Source organism: Chrysemys picta, chromosome 6 (assembly GCF_011386835.1).
Source record: "Chrysemys picta bellii isolate R12L10 chromosome 6, ASM1138683v2, whole genome shotgun sequence".
In the NCBI taxonomy this organism is placed as follows: Eukaryota; Metazoa; Chordata; order Testudines; family Emydidae; genus Chrysemys; species Chrysemys picta.
Window position 1 is genome coordinate 111,665,084 of NC_088796.1, and position 19,211 is coordinate 111,684,294.

The 19,211-nt window shown below is 41.7% G+C and overlaps 1 protein-coding gene across 1 annotated transcript; it reads left to right on the top strand.

Moving 5' to 3' along the window:
- Nucleotides 1–2,746: 2,746 nt before the first annotated feature.
- DMRTA1 (DMRT like family A1) lies at nt 2,747–12,273 on the top strand. The gene is made up of 2 exons (XM_024105674.3): nt 2,747–3,515; nt 6,805–12,273. The coding sequence occupies exons 1-2, from the start codon at nt 2,792–2,794 to the stop codon at nt 7,650–7,652; spliced, it is 1,572 nt and encodes a 523-aa protein (XP_023961442.2). The 5' UTR covers nt 2,747–2,791; the 3' UTR covers nt 7,653–12,273.
- Nucleotides 12,274–19,211: the final 6,938 nt, after the last annotated feature.

Genomic DNA, 19,211 nt, shown 5'->3' on the forward strand with positions numbered 1-19,211 from the left:
ATCCTGTAATACAATGGTCTGTTGCACAATATGAACATGAACCTTGAAGAAAAGGAAAATATGGCTATTATGAAGGTGACTTAAGGTTATTCTTTCTGGAACAGGACACATCAACGACCATTCCCATCATTCTACTAGTTAGTGTGATGCTAAAAATCTCATTAACTGCAGAAAAAATACCTGATGGGCCTGTAGGAATCCATTTCTCCCCCTAGCTATGGTGCTGTATATGTACTCATTAATAGGTTCAGAAAGGGTATGCACACATGTGCATCAAGGATGGAATGTTACAGTCCTCTTGCTTAAAATCATTAGTAACTTGGCAGAAATGGGCTAGAGTCTGAGTGGATTATTCCATAGCATAAGTTTTGCATCTCCCTCCTTCTGTGCACCAAGAGAGAAACAGAAAAACTCCTGTTCACATAAAAGGAGCAGAATAGTCACCTTAGTGACCCCAACTCCTACTGTTCAGAGAGATTTTTCAAAATATAATGCTCTGACAATGCTTTAGTAAATTATCTATATTTATAACACAAAGGCCTTGCTCCCATTCAAGGCAATGGCAAAACTCCCCACGGCTCAGTACATGTGGGATTGGATCCATACTTTTATTTTTAAACTCATAAACTTTGAATAGGAATACAAAATGGCAGAATAATGGGGGTGATACAACTTTCAAAAGTATCTTTATTGTTTTATGCCTCATCTGTTATTACTGTTGCAACACTAACTTTTTAAAAATATGAATTTGAATATATATCCTGCACCCAGTGAAGTCCATGGGAGTTTTGCTCTTGACTTCAATAAGATCAGAAGTGATCCCCCCAAGTCCAAAACTCCCACTGACATTAGAGGGTGCAGGAGCCAGCACTATTTCTGATTTTTTTTTTAACATAACTTTGTCAATCATTTTCCATTTACTGGGCATGTCTAGAAAACGTAACTAACTTTTGGGTATACATTTCCCTAAGCAGCTTTGGGAAATATCAGTCTTAATGTCTGTGATATTGGCTAAATAGGTTGTATGAATTCTGTTCTATATAGGTTCTTATACTGTGCTCATCCCTATGGTTCCTGAGCACCTTTGAGTAGTGCATTAAACATCATGAAGAAAATCTATCCAATGTTGTTTGTTCTCTCTCCACAGTGGGAGAGGTGGCTGTGGTGGAGTGTCTAGCTTTGGGAAGTGTTTTGTTTTTGTATATATGTTAGAGCAGGCAAGGTCAAAGAAATGTGTTTAGCACTTGGAGCGGGTGGTAGTGAACTTTTTGTGATGGTCCTTAGTTCCTGGGGGAGTTCATTCCACAGTCTGGATCCAGCCCCCAAGAATGCTCTGTCTCCCGCAAGACAAGCTTTACCTTTATTGTGGAGAGTTCCATTGTGCCAGAGGAGCAAAGCTGTCAACCACAGTCTTCATCATGAGCTAATTCTCTCATTTATCCTACTTTTCTTTGAAAAATGCCGTTAAACAATATGTCAAACTACTTCGCATATGTACACACAATGTAAATTTTAGTTATGGGATCATGTTGAAATTTTTCACATTTTGAAAGAAAGAAGAAAACTTTCATGAATTTTCCCTATTTTTCAATTATAGAGCTAGCCGGAATTTTTAGAATTTCAAAATTTATAGGAAAATAATAATAGTAATAATTAAAAAAGTTGTGAATCCCCCCCACCTTTTCTTTTTCCTAACAAACTCCAGGAATTACCTTATAAGCAAAGATCAGAAGAGAAATACAAATGTGCACCCACGGACATATCAAAAGATAAAAAATATAATGTTCTGTGTCAAATTTGTAATTAATTTATTCATTCATTTTTGGTTATTGGGAAGAATATTCTGTATGGCTGGGTGAACTGGTTGTGTTTTGCTTTTTCTGAAACACCAAGGCCTGGATCCACAAAGAGACATAAATATAGTGTTTAATTTGTCAAGGAAGAGGTGCTGGAGAACAAGCAATTTTTTGTACTTGCATAACTGACACAGCAAGCCCAGAGGTGCCGGGGTTATGAACTGCCAAGCCTGGAGGGGCCGGGGCTCAGCCCTGGCACAAATTAAGCACTGCTTAGATGCCTAAATCCTAGTTTTAGGCTCCACTGCGAACCACAAAACTCCCCCCCAAACTCCGCAGGCATCTAAACTCATTCCAATCCCCTGATCTGAAGAGGGGTCTCCCACCTCTCTCCGGAGAGTGCGCTAACCACCTAGCTGTAGGATATTTGGATTTGGGGCTCCCTCAGTTTCTCCTGTTGAAGCTGTTCCACTGTGGCTAAATAGAGTCATTAGAGCAGGGGGACTGGACCCTGAGTCGCCCTCCTCCCGGGTGGGTGCCCTAACAAGCAGGCTCCAGGGGCCTCAGTCACCTGGAACTGACAGCCAAAACTCTTTAAAAGAAAAAAAACCTCCCTTGACTGGCCTGCCCCATAGTTTGAGAACCTCTGGATTAGATAATCTGGTGGTCCCCTCGAGCATTGAACTTTATGGCTCAGCTGAAATCCTTTCATCTCCTCCGGCAGAAGGGGGAACTGAACCTGGTGGTGGGCCCATATTTTTAGGCTTAATGCTGCCAAGGTTTAAGCATGGGTTTAGGGGTTTGGAGAACCGAGCCCTGAGTCAGGCTGGACGGGAACAGGGAAGTGCTGTGGAGGAAGAAAGACATATGCAGCTCTCGCCGCTCTCTCAGCATTTACCTAAACACACTCTCACAAATAAGTCCTATCCTCTCGTCAGTGTGGAGCAACCGCCTGGGCTCCCACCAAGGAGCGGTGCGCCGGGGCAGTGGGGGCCATGCGCCACCATCCCACCTCGCTTTTGGGGGCTGTCCCCTTGCAAGGGGCGTGGCGCTGTGCCCTGCTCCACCCGGGAGAGACGCTTAACTCCCCGCACCGGGAGGGGAGAGGGGGCAGACGGCGGCGGTTCTCCCCCAGAGGCGCGCGGAGCTGTGCGGTGCCCGGGCTCCTCTCTGCGGGCATGGAGCCGGGCAGCTCCCCGCTGCTGCCCCAGGGGCTGGGCACCCTTCCACCCCCGGCTCCGGCGCTGCCCGTGCCCCCCGCCTTCCTCCGCCCGCCCAGCCTCTTCTTGCGGGCAGCGGCCGCCGCTGCTGCAGCCGCCGCCGCCGCCACAGGCGGCTCCAGCCCCTGCTGCCCGGCGGCGGGGGGCCCGGAGCGCGGCGCCTGCTCGCCGCGGACCCCGAAGTGCGCCCGCTGCCGCAACCACGGCGTGGTGTCCGCGCTCAAGGGCCACAAACGCTTCTGTCGCTGGCGGGACTGTGCCTGCGCCAAATGCGCGCTGATCGCCGAGCGCCAGCGGGTCATGGCCGCGCAGGTGGCGCTGCGCCGGCAGCAGGCGCAGGAGGAGAGCGAGGCCCGGGGGCTCCAGCACCTCCTCCAGCAGCGCCCGCCCGCCGCCCGTGGGGAGGCGGCGCTGAGCCTGGCGGCCACGGGCCGCGGAGCTGCCGGGCGGGCGCCGGCGCGCGGGGGCGCGAGCGCGGAGCTCCAGCCGGGGAGAAGAGGTGTGCGAGCGGAGCCGGGCGGGGCGGGGAGTGCGTGGGGCAGGGAACGGACCCGCAGCCGCGCCGAAATCCTGGCCCCTCTGCGGCAGATACTGACTTCAGTGTGGCCACGATTTCCCCTGCCCGGTGCGAGCTGTGTGCGCCCTGGAGAGGCTGATCACAGGCCGTGCGGACAGGCGGCGGCGCCTGTCGATATGGGGAACTATCCTGATGCTATACACGCAATAGGGGCCAGAGACCCAAAAGAGCTCTGCTCCTCTGTAGGCTCCCAAACCAGAACCTTATTATCCGTGCTCAGCACCCAGCGGATGCTTACTGCCAGGGTTTCAAAAGAGCCTCATGCACTGAGCTCTTCTAAAAATCTAGCCAAGGTTGCATCAGTACTGTATATGTACACATGTATTGCATATTTATGCGCATATAGGCAGTGTATTGCATATTGTGGATGAATGATATGCATGAAGTATAAACACATTTATGTTTTTTTTTATTACATATGCACTTTCCTGTTATCTATTCCATATGTAATATATTGCATTTGGGCACGTATGTGTATGTATATACATATGCACACACACATATGATATAACAAAATGCAATATGTTATGCAGTAAAATAGGAAATTTCATGTTTAATAAGTTTTAGATTATATCAGTGATATATGGCCTCAGTTTTGTCAACATTTAAGCATGTGTTTTAAGTTTAAGCAAATAAGTAAAGTGCTTGTGTTTGCGAGATCAGGGTCTTTATTTTTGCATGTATAGATAAATGCTAAATGTGCAATGTTATGTTATTATGCATACACTGTGTACATATGCAACTGTTGCATAGGTAGTATAGTAAGCAATACGTTATCTGTATAATATATATAATGCAGCTTTTACAAATAAAATAACAGACGATCAGTTTAAAAAAACATTTGAGATGCAAGAAGCCATTTTGTAAGTTTAGGAGTATGGTGTTTATGAAGTTGGTATCATGATGCCACAAAGAAGTGGATACCTTTTCTTAAAACAAAAACAAAGCAAACTATGACTCCTACTGATTTTCTTACATTTTTGTTAAAATTTATCTCGCAAATTCATACTTAAGGATGAAGTCCATTTAAACTACACTGGACTATAGAGACTAAGGGTGGCAGCATCAGGTCCTTAATCCTTGCTTTTGGCAATAGTTTTGATATACAACAAAGTTAACTGAAAGACTCGCATACACATTTGGGTATTTGATATGTCAAAGAAAGTAACATAACTTAAGGAATCTTCTTAAATCTAGAAATGCTAACATTAATTGAGCTATACTTTATATTTTGACAAATCTTGAATATAGCTGTTCCAAATGTGCTTCAGTGTGTTAAGGATCATGCATGTATGGGAGATCATTCAGTGGTCTCTGATCCTGCAAAGGCTTAAGCATCACTGAAATCAGTGGCAAAACTCTTGTTTACTTTAGTGGGTGCAAAATCAGCCCTTATGGGACTACATATGCTTATAAGCCTTTGCAGGATTGGAGCCTTAGTTTTTAAACACTGAAAGTCTATGTGGGATGGTTGCTAAGAAGATTGTGCAAATATGAGAAATTTTTCAATATTTACATGTTTGTGGGGCTTCTGATTTTAGGTTTTAATTGATAATAAACCAGTTTTTATCCAATAAACACTGGAAATGGTTACTTGTATTTAACAACTTGTCTACATAGCACAGTAATGCGGACTACAGTGGGTGTGATTCCTAAAATGTACTAACATGTTTAGCCTTAATTGGTCCATGTAGATCTTGCTGTAGTACACTAGAGGTTCCCTAGTACACTTTAATGTCATGCTGTTTGAAACAGTAAGATGTTAAAGGAACATGACAGAGATTACTCATTACAGTATATACAAAGAGAGAGCCTTGGGGAAAAAAACTTGATTTTTGAATATCTATATAAAGTGCAAAAATTGCTAAAAATAACCCTTGGAAAATTTAAATTAATAAAATACCAAAACCAGAAGCCCCACATTTATGCTACAATGAAATTATGTGGATTTTCCTCTAATTAACCATGAAAGCCTTAATTCTGTAATTTGTGTGCACAGGTAGAACCTTGTGCCCATGGAGAGCCCCAGTGAAATCAGTGTGACTATGCAGGCACAAATGTTTACCTGCATGGGAGCAATAGAAGGATAGGGGCCTAAATTTTTGTTCTGGGCATGTCCAATATTTATTTTATTGCCTCCCCAAAAAGTATTGACATGATGTAAGTACTATGCTGAACAATTTGGGAAGTCTTGCATCATTATTCATTTTAATTTTAGCTGCCTCCTCTGTCTGTATCTCAGCTAAAAATTATAAAATCTGGATCTTTCCCTTTAGATGAAAGAATGTTACTCAGTGAGCATCACCCATTGTTCAGTTTTTTTTTTAAATGAATAATTTTTCTTCTTCATGAGCATAAAAAGTAACTAAAGAGTAGGGAGGACTAAGCTGATTTTCTGCTTCCTCTCCTCAGTCTCCCCCAAGTCAAAATCAACTGGAGGGAATTTCCTCAATTTTCCACACAAAATGGCACTGAGCATTCTAATGAAAGTCTGAATTTAGGAAGTAATTCTCAAAAAGAAGAACAGGAGTACTTGTGGCACCTTAGGGACTAACAAATTTATTAGAGCATAAGCTTTCGTGGACTACAGCCCACTTCTTCGGATACATATGCATCCAAAGAAGTGGGCTGTAGTCCACGAAAGCTTATGCTCTAATAAATTTGTTAGTCCCTAAGGTGCCACAAGTACTCCTGTTCTTCTTTTTGCGGATACAGACTAACACGGCTGCTACTCTGAAACCTGGAAGTAATTCTGTTGATGAAGAACAAGAAGGAAGAGAATCCTGCCTGTTCTCTTAGCCCTGCAGAGCCAACATGGCTGTTTCATCATTTAAGTGAGCTGATATAACTAAATAAACAGGGGGAGTCTGATGTTTTCTTATTGCATACCAGCACAGCTCCATTGAAATGAATGAGAATCTGGGCAAGGATCCATAGTGTACAAAGGTGCCATTTTTTATTTAGTCATTTTTCAGATGTCAATCTTAATTACACTGTTCATTGCTTTGAACACCAAGGGATAAAATCATGGCTCAGTTGGAGTCCTTGCCAATTTTACTGTTTACTTCAATGGGACTCGGATTTCACGCTATATCTTTTCTTGGGAAGTGTAGTGTGTACTGTGTGGAAATTTTGGTAGCTATTTATAAGGCTTTTGAAGGCTAGTGGGGGAGTTTTAGACTAAATTAATTTTTTTTTTTTAATTTCCCAGAAGGGCAGGTGCAGAAGTATGACTCATACTTCAGGGTGTTGGAAGGTCCTGTAGTCCTATCACATCCTCCTCCCCTGATATCTTCGCTTGAGTCAGCAGAAGCTAGTGGAAGCTATAGAGTGAAGTCGTCTGGCCTGGAGATCTCAGAAAAGGAAGATACTGTTCAGTGTCCTAATCTGGAGCAGCAGTTGGAAGGTGTCGAAAGTTCAGGGTCCCTTTCTTCTTCAGACATGGAATCAGGAAATGAAAGTGAATGGTCCAAGGATTTTGCTGCCCCCAGTTCCAGTCCGCCTGCTGCTGCTTCAAGACAAAGAGACCCACTTGGCATTCTCACCAAAGTCTTTCCTAGTCATAAACGAAGCAAGCTGGAGAGTATCCTGCAGTTCTGCAAAGGAGATGTGGTCCAAGCCATAGAACAGATCTTGAATAGGAAAGAGAATAAACAAAATGTCAAAGACTTTGCAAACCCATCTAGATCTGAATTTAGTGCCTTACAGAGAGCCTCTAATTTTAGCCTCACAGGATTAGGTGTTGGAGCATTTGGCAATACATCAGCTTTCTCCCCTCTTCAAACCAGTTCTACATCATTTGGAAATGCAACAAATCTTTATGGCCTAAATCCTAGACTGGGGATTAGCCCTCTAAAACTGGCTTATTCCACCCCTGGAAGAGGGCTGCCTGGATTTATGTCACCCTACTTAACACCTGGACTGGTTCCAGCGTTGTCTTTTCACCCGGCAATGGACTACGCCTTTTCAGGAGTGATCAAGGATGCTTCTTACTTTCCGAGTAAAGAGTCAGTCACTAGCAGTGGAATTTACTCAAGGCTAAATCAAGAAAACCAGTAGTGCCTTTAGCATACTCCCTTTCGCAATGCACTTCCAAAATATGCAGCTGTGATGACATCTGGACTAGTATGTCAAACCTCAAAGGATGCTTTAATCCCACACTCCACAGAATATTGTATTAAAGGTGGCAGAACAGTTCCTTTTTAAAAGAACATGAGGCTTTGTACACCTTTTGAATGTTTTTTTTAATTATAATGTAGAATGGCTTGCAAAACTGAAATTTTTAAGCAAAAATACATAATTTAAAATATTTTCATTTTTCCATCCAGAATATCTGCTGTGAAGAGCTGGTTTAAAAATTAGCACTGATTTTAAAACTGAGTTTTTTATTATACATATATTTTGTTTGTATACTGTCTTCAAATTGTTTTGTAAATGAAACAATAACTAGGATATATTTGTCTGTGAACAGAAATAGTTGGATTATAAGGAACGTCCATTATAACTTTCCTCTCCCTTTTAAAAAATGTTTCACCAACTTTGTGTACTTAGTCTCCAAAGTCAATGATGCAAACAAAAATAAGACCGACTTTCAAAAATGAGTCCTTAATGTTAAGTTGATAAATCCATAGTTAGGCACTGAAATAAGCAGCCTGATTTTCAAAAGATCTTACTGAAGTAAATAGGGGCTGCTGGGTGCTCAACACTTTTGAAAATCAGGCTCTTCATTTAGGTGTCAAAGGCCCTGATCTTGCAAAAATGTATGCACAAACTTAATTTTGCGTACCGAGAATAGCCCCATTTAAGTTACAGTGCTTGATTCTAAACTGATAAATCAGCATAGCTCAGCTGAAGTCAATAGAACTCTGCTAATTTAAGTCAGCTGAGGATCTGACCCATAAAGTTAAGGACATGTGAACATTTTTGGAGGATCAGAGCCTAAATGTGGATGTAGGAGCCTGATTTTAGGCACCCATTTTTAATAGCGTTGGTCCAAATGAAAAAACTGTACTTCAGCGTAGGGATTTGAATTTCTGAAGATCAGTCCTTTGAATTACACTTAATAGAACCCATACTTTGGGTTGTATTTTGGATTTTTTTTATTTTATTTTTTGTATTGTGGATTTTTTCATTCATAAAATTCTTCTCAAATGATGACAGCAAGTACAATTTCTTTATACCTTTATTTTTATTGTGAGTTTTGTAGACCTTGTATTGTGAATCTTGGAGCTAAACAATGAACAGAGTCAAAGCAAATGAGCACCATCTTCTGGCCATTCTAGTTCATTGCAACTTGATGGTGGTTTGAAAAGAAAATTAGCATTTTGGTTCATAAGGAATTATTTTTTTTAAATCTGCGAAGGTGAGAGATGTTTCTCTTACATATGCTGGTATTTTAAATTTTCCTTTACTGGTTACAGTATGAATTTTGGGGAGTTGCTGTTTAAATAATAGGAAATGTTTGTATATTACAAAGATCCTGGTTACAAGAGAGACACAGAATCAAAACTTCTCTCTACTTGTGTGTAAAGTCCTATTGATTTCAGTGGAATTCTTCTTTTGTATAAGGCCACCAGGATTGGGTCTCCCCAAAATGTTTGAAACATTTGTTAAATTACTTCTCAGGCACAATGCAGACTTTTGCATATTTGAGCAGTCCTGCAAATATGAATGTATATGTGGCTAAAGTCAAAGTTATCGCAGAATAAAAGCTCTAGGACTGCAGAACTAGAAAGGGAATTTCTCTTAGTTGCATGTAGCAACTAAAACAGAGACATGCTTTTGAGGAAGTATTTGATGCTGATTTTGTTGCTTGCTATCTAGAAAACATAACAAAAATTTGACTTTGGGCCTGATCATGCTCCCACTGAAGTCAGTCTTTTTTGCTGATTATCTGGTAAAACTAAAGTTTATTTCAATCAAACATCAGGGATTTTTCTAGGTGCTTATAGGACATGGGTAGGGTTAGGCATAAGCAAAGAATAAACTATTATGAAGACTAATTTATATGGAGAACTGGCTTGTTAAATTATATGTTCTGAATGATTATATTTTATCAAAGTATGCAACAGTTTTATCACTTACAATTGATGGTATTAGCATCAATGGAAATTAGCAAGCTTTCAATATTAACTAACTTTGACATTTCAGTAGATGTCCCTGCTTCATTTGATTTCATTGAGGCCCTAAGTCAGGAAAGCATAGCTGTTCAGACATTTAAGCGTGTGCTTTAGCAGGGATGGATTTAAGTATGTGCTTAAGTGCATTCCTCAACTGAGGCCAAAATGCCAAAATCAGTGCATGTCTACACAGTGGGGCAATGCTCACTACTGGGATGTGATTTCTAAAGCACATCAGTGTGAGACACATTAATTGGTCCATGTAGACCCTGCTGATGCACACTAAGAGTTCCATAGTGTGCTTATAACATTTTTCTATTTTAAACAGCGCTCCATTAAAGTACACTAGAGAACTTTTAGTGTGTACCAGCAGGGTCTACACAGACCAGTTAATGCGTAATGTGCTAGTGCACTGTAGAAATCACACCTTTGTAGTCTGCATTGCTGCACCATATAGACAAGCCATCGGCTTGCCAAATGATATTGTTCTTACTGGTTATTGTTTTTATGTTGCTGGTATTTCAATAGACGTAATTAAGAAAATGCCTTACTTGTGAACTAAGGATCCTAGCTATTCGCACCATAATATTAAAGTTTATAGGGTTATTTCAAAAGCCCTGCTCTTTGTCAGAATTTGTACTTTTATAGCTATCTTAATGCACTTCCTCTTTGTAAGAGTTGGAGTGAATAGCCCTAGCCCTTCGTGAAGCTGTTTCTTTCAACTGCATTATGGTTTTTACTCTCATTTTCTCCAGCACACTAGGTTAGACTCCAAGCACATATTATCACTTGTTAAATCTATCCCAGTGGTACATCTTGGAAGATGGAGATTCCTGTGAGAGAACAGGTTCTGTGAAATGCTAACCTAAGAACCCTGCTTCATAGCACACAGTGGACTTGATCCTGAAGTCCTGAGTGAGGATTTAACTATAATGTACTCCTGTTCACTGTTTTGCCCTGGGTTTAACCAAGGACTTAAGTATGTACTTAAGTCCCATAGATTTCAATGAAACTAAAGCATACTCATAAAGTTAGGCATCAGTGCATTGCTAAATAGCCATGGAGTTATGCACTGGGTGAAATTTAAGTATGAACTTTGCTGAACTGAGTCATTAGCCTTGGTTTCCTCATTTGGAAAACGGAGATCTGTGTTTTCCCCTGTTAAGCACTCTGAGATCTCCCAATGAAAGGTGCTATGGTATGTGCTAAATATTATTCCAGAGCTCTTCATTTTCTTTGAAAGTTGCACATCTTTGAATGTTTTAACTGTTATTTTTCTCACAGAGATGATTTAAGGGCAAATGCTTTAAAACAGTGGATCTCAACCAGGGCTATGTGTACCCTTGGGGGTAAGTAGAGGTCTTCCAGGGGGTACATCAACTCATCTAGATATTTGCCTAGTTTTACAACAGGCTACATAAAAAGCACTAGTGAAGTCAGTACAAAATAAAATTTCATAGAGATGACCTGTTTATACTGCTCTATGAACTGTACACTGAAATGTAAGTACACTATTTATATTTGAATTGGTTTTTTTTATAATTATATGGTGAAAATGAGGAAGCAAGCAATTTTTCAATAATGGAGTGCTGTGACACTTTTGTATTTTTATGTCTGATTTTGTAAGCAAGTAGTTTTGAAGTGAGGTGAAACTTGGGGGTATGCAAGACGAATCAAATTCCTGAAAGGAGTTCAGTAGTCTGGAATGGTTGAGAGCCACTGCTTTAAAAGTCACCATAGATGGGGAAAGTGAGAGTTAGAAAAGAACTTAGAAGGACAAGAATAACTAAGGTGAGAATTGCACTCTTGCTATACATTTGTATGTTTTGTTTTTACAATGCAAATATAAAATGGAGTGGTGATTTACTAGAACAATCATATTACTACACACTTTCACTGCAGGTTTCATAGAAGTTTGTTTAAAAAAGGAGATTAAATCTACAGAACAATCACCAGAGTTACACTCTTAGAATTTTAGCATTTGAATCTATGGCCAGGTATTATCTAGATCTGTTTTTAGTTGATATGAGTGCATTGCTGCAATTGGTATCAACAGATGTCTGAAGAATGAGGGAAGAAGATGCTCCTTATCTAAGGCAAGACAAGGAATAACAGTGGAACACTGCAGTGGTTTGAGAAGAATCTACATACAGATATTTGTTCCCCAGCACCAGTTAGGACATATTGATCTGTTTACTTGGTAACTTTCATCTAATTTTGATCACTTTTCTCTGTCTCCCAACCCTTCTTTCTTTACTCTTGTCAAGGTGGGATCCACAAAGGCACTTAGGTGTTGCAACTCTCAGCATTGTAGCACCTAACTTGTAAGCTAGAAAATTACAGGAACAACACTGCCATTTACAAAGCTGAAACCGATGCCTAGAGTCCCCATGCAATCAATGAGAAGAGAGAGGGGGGCATCTAAGAATGTGACCCACAAAACCCAGCACACTAAGTGAGGAGCCCCCTAAGCTAGTCTATGGAAGATACTAACCAGAAGGGTGTGTGCTAAGCCCCGCCCCTTTCTTGGAGATGGACACCTAGCTCTGATAAGTGAGCCACTAAAAGGAAAGTGCCACTTGAAGTCAGGCAGTTTAGGCACCTAGGGCTAAGGGAGGAGGCATGCCCACCTTATAACTTTTAGCCCAGGGGTAAAAACACCTGCCTGGGATGTGGGAGACCCAGGTTCAATTCTCCCCTCTCTGCAAGAGGGGAAGAAATGATTTGAACAGAGGTCTACCTCTAAGATGGGCGCTTTAACCACCGAGCTATGGGATAGTCTGATCTAGGGTTCCCCCAGTCTCTCCAGTTGAAGCTATTCCCATGTGAATAAATAATAAAAAGAGTGATTGGAGCAGGGGGACTGGACTGGCGTCTCCTAACCCCGCAACTGTGTGCCCTAACCACTGGACTACACAGCCACTGTCTTTCTTATTCTTTCTAGCCCAATGGCTTGATTTAGCCACAGAAGACCAGCTCTAACAGGAGAGATTGAGGGTGCCCCACCTCAGAATATCCATAGCTCAGTGATTAAAGTACTCTCCTGAGAGGTAGGATTTGAAAAGGGCTCTCCCTTCTCCCCCTCTAGCAGAGGGGGGAATTGAATGTTGGCCTCCCACATCCCAGGTGAGTGCTCTAACCTTTGGGCTAAAGGTATAAGGTGGACACCACCTTCACAGCTTCCTCTCGTGGTGGTGGGATTTTGACGGGGGCCCAGTCTTGTTGGTATGCTCAGAAGCTGCCTACTAGATTGGGCCCTGCGTGCGAGATAAGTATTAGGTCACTTGACTTGTCTGGTTTGTGATTCACTCTAGTGCATGGCCAGGAGATAGACATCTGGATGCCTAGAGGGAGGCAGCAGTGTGCATGCTCAGAGGCAGAAATTTAGGCACCCAGGGAAAGTTTACCCTGAAAATTTAGATGCCAACTGCATTTAGGAGCTTACCGGGCTCAGTGGGAGTTTCGTGGATCGTAGTGGAGCCAAAACTGCATCTGAGGCACAGAAACCAGAGACTTAGTAGCCTAAGTCTGGGATTTAGGCACCTAAGTACATTTGCAGGTCCCACTCTAAGTGTTTTGCCATTGACTGCAACTGGATCAAATGAGGCCCATAGCATTCATGTTTTCTTCTGTCATCAACTACTGTTGCTCACTAGAGAAGATTAAGAACTAATTTAGATGTTAAATGGCTAACTTCTTTAGGGCTGCTATACTAGAATAGTGCAGTACAGTAGAACCTCAGAGTTCTGAACAGTCAACCACACACCTCATTCGGAATGGGAAGTAAGCAATCAGGCACCAGCAGAGCTCCCCCCAAAGGCAAATCCAGTACTGTGTTAAATGTAAACTACTAAAAAAATGAAGGGAAAGTTTTAAAAAAGAGATTTGACAAGGTAAAGAAACTATTTCTGTGCTTGTTTCATTTAAATTAAGAGGCTTAAAAACAGCATTTTTCTTCTGCATAGTAAAGTTTCAGAGCTGTATGAAGTCAATGTTCAGTTGTAAACTGTTGAAAGAACCACCCTAACGTTTTGTTCAGAGTTACGAACATTTTAGAGCTATGAACAACCTCCATTGCCAAGGTGTTCGTAACTCTGAGGTTCTACTGTAGTATTTCCAAATGACTATCTTGGACTCAGTTTTAAATTAAAAACATTTGTTTTTATTTTTTTAGAAATAAACAAGAAAATGATCTGCTTGCAGTGGCAATCCCATAGAGTTAATATTCTCCATAGAACCCTGGTCTTTGGATCTGTTTTGAAATGTTCATCACCTTTGTTATGTGAGTCTGTTTTCCATATTCATAAAAAATGGTGTTTATAGATGTGGAGAGAGAACATCTAACTACTGGCTTGTCCTGGAAAGACATAGAGCAATGTTAAATGAGTCATAATCAAATTCTTTGGAATCAATCAGTCGTGGATCTAGGGAAGATGTTCCTTTCTGAAAGTCTGTTGCAGATGAACATGTTCCTATTCTCCTCAGGAAGGGTAAACACAATAACACTTTTATAGGGAAGAGCCTTCATTGAGGTGTTTGAGTTCCAACAGGCTCAGAAGTGTCCAGGTATTAACAGTGTGTGGCAATCAAGTAACTGGTTGACGAGCAACCTTGTTAGCATAAGAAGCACTTCTAACTCACTGGGGATACAGGAACTGAGAGGGGAGCAAGGACTCCTTGCATATTCTTGTGGGTGGGTGTGATTTTTTACATGTACTACAGTACATGCTGCTGGAAAAACTTAGTATGTGTACTCCTTTTTCACAAAAACTTTGCTTCTGTAAGAGTTTTGCAAAAAATATCAGATATTACACCAACTTGGAGCAAAGCTAAACCTAGGATTTCAAAACAGTCCAACCAATGCTATCTGTGCATTGGTCTGATTACATCCTCAGTTACTGGGGATATAACAAAACATTGAAATTCAGCTGTGGCCAATAGCTATGAGCATTATTCATCACCTATGCACTGTTTGCGTGTTCACCTCGCACTCCCTATCCCAGTGTGAACTAGGCCCAGTATAAAACCCTTGCAAAGATTCTCTGTGTAAAGTCTCTTTAGTTGTTCCAAAATCCTAGTCATCAATGGGGAGGGAATGCTCCTGGGTCATTATGCTAGTAAAGAAATGAAGAGCCTAAAATACGAATATTTAATTACTAGAAAAAATCCAGAAACTTTATGGGTGCGGACATAAAATGGATGGAGAGGTTTGGGTGCTTATAAGCAAGAGAGAGGGCTTATCTACACTATGGCTTAAATCGATGTAACTTACATCCTTCAGGTGTGAAAAAACTACCCCTCTGAGGGACGTAAGTGACCTCGACTTAAAGTGGTGTCTGCACTGCACTTTCAGCAGGAGATGCTCTCCTGCCAACATAGCTTCCGTGCCTCTCCTGGAGGTGGAGTATTCACGTCAACAGGAGAACGCAGCTGCATTGATGTAGCACAGTAGTGAAGACAAGCTGGCTATAGTGTTGTTAGAAATTTTAGTTGAACAAGTTTTCATTTGGCCATCAGGTGGCGACAGTGAATAACTGAGAAGTGCTAGAGAAGGGTTGGGTAAGCAGACCCTGTACTGTTTCTAGTGAGGTATCTAGGTTTCTAGTGACATATTTAGGTACCTAACGATACCTAGGGGTGTCTAGGGTGGTCAGGTATGTGTAGGGGTGTTTTCAAAAGAACCTAGGCACCCAACTCCCATTTAAACTAATGGGAATTAGGTGCCCAGATGGTCAGACCCTGCTGAGATCTCAAGAGGGATCAGCAACACTATGATCCCTGTTACTGAAACTAACTACTCCAAATAGCTTCAATGCAGCAATTAACAGCATAGGAAATCTGAGTCCTTTTAGGAGCCCTAACTTAGGAGAACAGTACACTGAAAGGCTCATGACTGACAGCCCTGTGCTCACTACCAGAGGAGCAACTAGAAGTAAAATGGGCCCTAAACCTCCCAAAAGAGCAAAACTGGGGAAGTGAAACCAGTGCAGCATACTCTCTCTCCTCATGGGGCTGTGGAAGCAGCTCATAGCTCTGCTTGGTCTTCAAGAGGATTGCTAGGGTGGGATCAGGAAGCAACTGGCTTCATGTAGCATGCTTCCCTGGCAATGTGTCAGCCTGAACATCCAGCATTCTTCTCCGCTCTGCATTGCCCTACCACTGCAAAGGAAACAGCACCACCCAGACATAAATTTGTGTATTGGAGGGGGTGGCCATTGGCAGAATGATTCCTGAGGGTGCTTGTCAGCCTGTCATGGGAGTGAGGAATGCCGAAGGATTGACCTTCTGCAAAGCCTCAAAGACTTTAAGAGGCGAAAGGCTCTGTAGGACTTGGAAGCTATGCTGCCTACACTTGTTGTGACCCATTCCATCTCTCCTTTCCTAGAGGGAGCATGTGGCAGAAGCACCAAGAGACAAACCTTGCAGAGTTTCTTGTGTCCTGTAAAGATATGGGATGAAAGAGAGCAAAAGAGAATCTAGGCCAAATAGCAGGAAAAAAACTCTTTCCAAACAGTGAGATCTCTCCGACTGTGGAATAGTCTCTCGAGGGCAGTGACAGTATCCCCTTTGCTGGTTGAAACATTTAAGACTAGATTGGAAAATACGCTTCCCAGAACAGTAGGACACCGGCAATGGGGTGGACTAGATAAAATACATACTTTTTTCCATCTCTGATGTCTCATGTTCTCTGATTATTTATTTGTTTGCAGTGTAGTGCTTATGAAACCAACTGGAGGTTACTACTTCCAGACTTGCTGCTGCATAAGTTATGAGAGAGGCCACAATTTCTGTGGAGGTGAAGCTTGACTTCTTTGTGTCCACCCTATGCTATTTGTTTTTATGTAGGAAAAATTAAAGAAATCCAAGTGCAAAAATGAATGGTCAGTTTCAGTCTAAATTCATTTTGTGTTTTCAGAGGTCAGCATATCTTGAAAAATCATTTACAAAAATACTTTTGTTCCTTACTGGTTCTTAGAGAAGTACGTTGTACTGATGAGCCCCAGCCTTCACCCATTTGATTTCTTAATCTTTGTCTCCTCCCCAAGACACACTATCTTTCCCCCCAATGTGAAATTTATTATTAGAACTGATTTAATGTGAAAATGCCTGAAGCCTTGAAATGGAAGAAATTTTCAACAATATGGAAAGCATTACCATTATAAAGATGTGCTAATCAAGACACTTTATCACCATCATCAACCCAGATAAGTCAGAAGAACTCTGAAATATCACAGAAAGCAGGCAGCTACTCTATGTGGCAGTTAATTGAAGCCAACAGTACCACAATACTAGTTAAGACTGGGAGATATCTCTTGAAGATTGAAAAGATCTGACAAAGTCTTTTCCCATGGTCTGACTGGGTGAAATTAAGAAAAGTATTCAAGATCCTGAAGCTAACATGACTGCCATGAATGGGACAGCTAATGTTTTGAATAACAAAGGGTGAAATTCAGTGGCAGAACTCCCATTGACTTCAACGGAACAAACTGCAGAACCCAGAGGAGCAGTGTTAACACTTTTGGGGAAAGATCATCATTGACTTTACTAGAGCAACATCTATACTTCAGCTGAGGATGTGGACGTTAGACTTAATAAAAGGATAGAAAATACCATTAGAAAGGTGTTGGATATATCTTCACAATGGACTGGCTGTGGAAAAAAACTTCAGGTAGGTGATGAGCCCCTTACTCACATAAGTAAGTAGTTAATCTCATGAATAGTCCTCATTATGTCAATGTGAAAGATTCACAGTTAGGCCCTGAAGATTGGACTATGCTATGGGTGCTGGCTTCATGACAGGGAGAACAGTACAAGGCAACTTTTCCCGAATGCCTGGCCCATGCAGACTTTGCACACACATTTTTATAACCTTAACATTCTTTTTTAAGAAACTCACACAATCCTATTTGCTTCTGCTTCTACGTCCCTTAATCAATGAACAGAAATTGTTCATTGTCATCACTTGAGTACACCAGGAAGAAAACCTGCAATTGGTCAGCTTTTATCCACACCCAACAGTTACCAGGAAAGCAAGGCAGTGATTCCATACTGAGTGGGTGCACCCAGGGCACTGGAGCTAAAGAAGTTTGCCTAGCAGTACCGATAGGGGAGACACTCATGTCCTGTGGCCCTATCCATATAAGGACAGCAGCGCCTCAACCCCTCTCAGTTCCTTCTCACTGCCTGTGGATCAAGTCAGAGTTCCCCTGTGCTGCCCTAAGAGCTGCGAGACCCTGTATGATCAACTCCCGTTTTGACCCTGGGGCATATACTGAGTCCAGTACTGATGGCATCAGCACCAGCGTTGACTGTCTCCATGCAGGTTGCATACCAGGCATCATCAGACCTGCTTTGCCTCTCATTCCTGGACTGTCTACTGGTTCAAGAGTTTGCTAATGCCATGGCTTCTACCACCTTATTCTCTGTTGTACTTGTGACGTTACACTCCATATTCTTTATGGAATTATGCTTGTGATATGCATATGACACAACTAAGATGTGTTATGCAAAATGGGTCATATGAGATATCATTGAAAAGATTATGATTTACTGAATGTGATTATCCAATTTGCATGCATGTATCATTTTTGTATCTAAAGTTAGGAATATGGACTATGTAACAATTACAACTGGGTGTGTATTTGGAAGGCACCTACCAGACAACAGGCCATCAGATTTGATGGGCCATTAGGAAGAAACAACAAGACTGTGAAGATACTAATCTCTGTCTTTCCTGGGAGGCGTCCTGGGACGTAACTGTGACATCACTAGGTCAGGTGGTCTTGTCACCTGATACTGAACATCATCTTGGACTTCTTGTAACTTTCCACTAAAAGGAGAGAGGGGTCAAGTTTGGGAAACAAAAGATTCCCGCCTTATGTAAATCTTGTTTAAGGGTGGGGAGGAAGGCAAACAGGACTCTCCTCCATTGCCTACCTAAGAAGAAAGACTGCTGAAAGTACCTGAAGGGACAAAGAAACCAACCTGAAGGGAAAGGCAGGGGTGAATCCAGACTGGGACAGGGGTCCAGTCTGTAAGAAAATAACTGGAACTCTGAGCTACAGAAACCCTGCATCCTGCCTAAATACAATATTTAGGGCAAGAAATTACATTTTGTAACCTGTTTCTTTAGTGAATCAAGCTTAGTTTGCCTATTTTGTTTTATTTGCTTAGTAATCTGCTTTGTTCTGTTTGCTATCTCTTTAACCACCTAAAATCGGCCTTTTATAGTTAATAACATTTGCTTTGTTTATTATTAAACTCAGTTTATGTAATTTCTAACTGGGGGAGCAAGAAGTCGTGCATATCTCTTTTCACATTGAGGAAGAGGGTGAAATTTTATGAGCTTGTGCTGTGCAGCGTCTTCTATACAGCGCAAGACAATATACCTTTGGGTCTGCTCTCCAAGAGAGGTGGGCACCTGAGAGCTGGAGCAAGTCCCTTAAGCTGAGTCTTCCCAGAGCTGATCTCAGTGTCTGTGTCTTTCTGCAGCTGGGTG

Excerpts from the sequence above, each read along its gene's own strand:
- DMRTA1 (XM_024105674.3), top strand. The coding sequence starts at position 2,792 with ATGCGCCACCATCCCACCTCGCTTTTGGGGGCTGTCCCCTTGCAAGGG. Across the intron at positions 3,516-6,804 it reads GCTCCAGCCGGGGAGAAGAG|AAGGGCAGGTGCAGAAGTAT; the intron begins GTGTGCGAGCGG and ends TTAATTTCCCAG.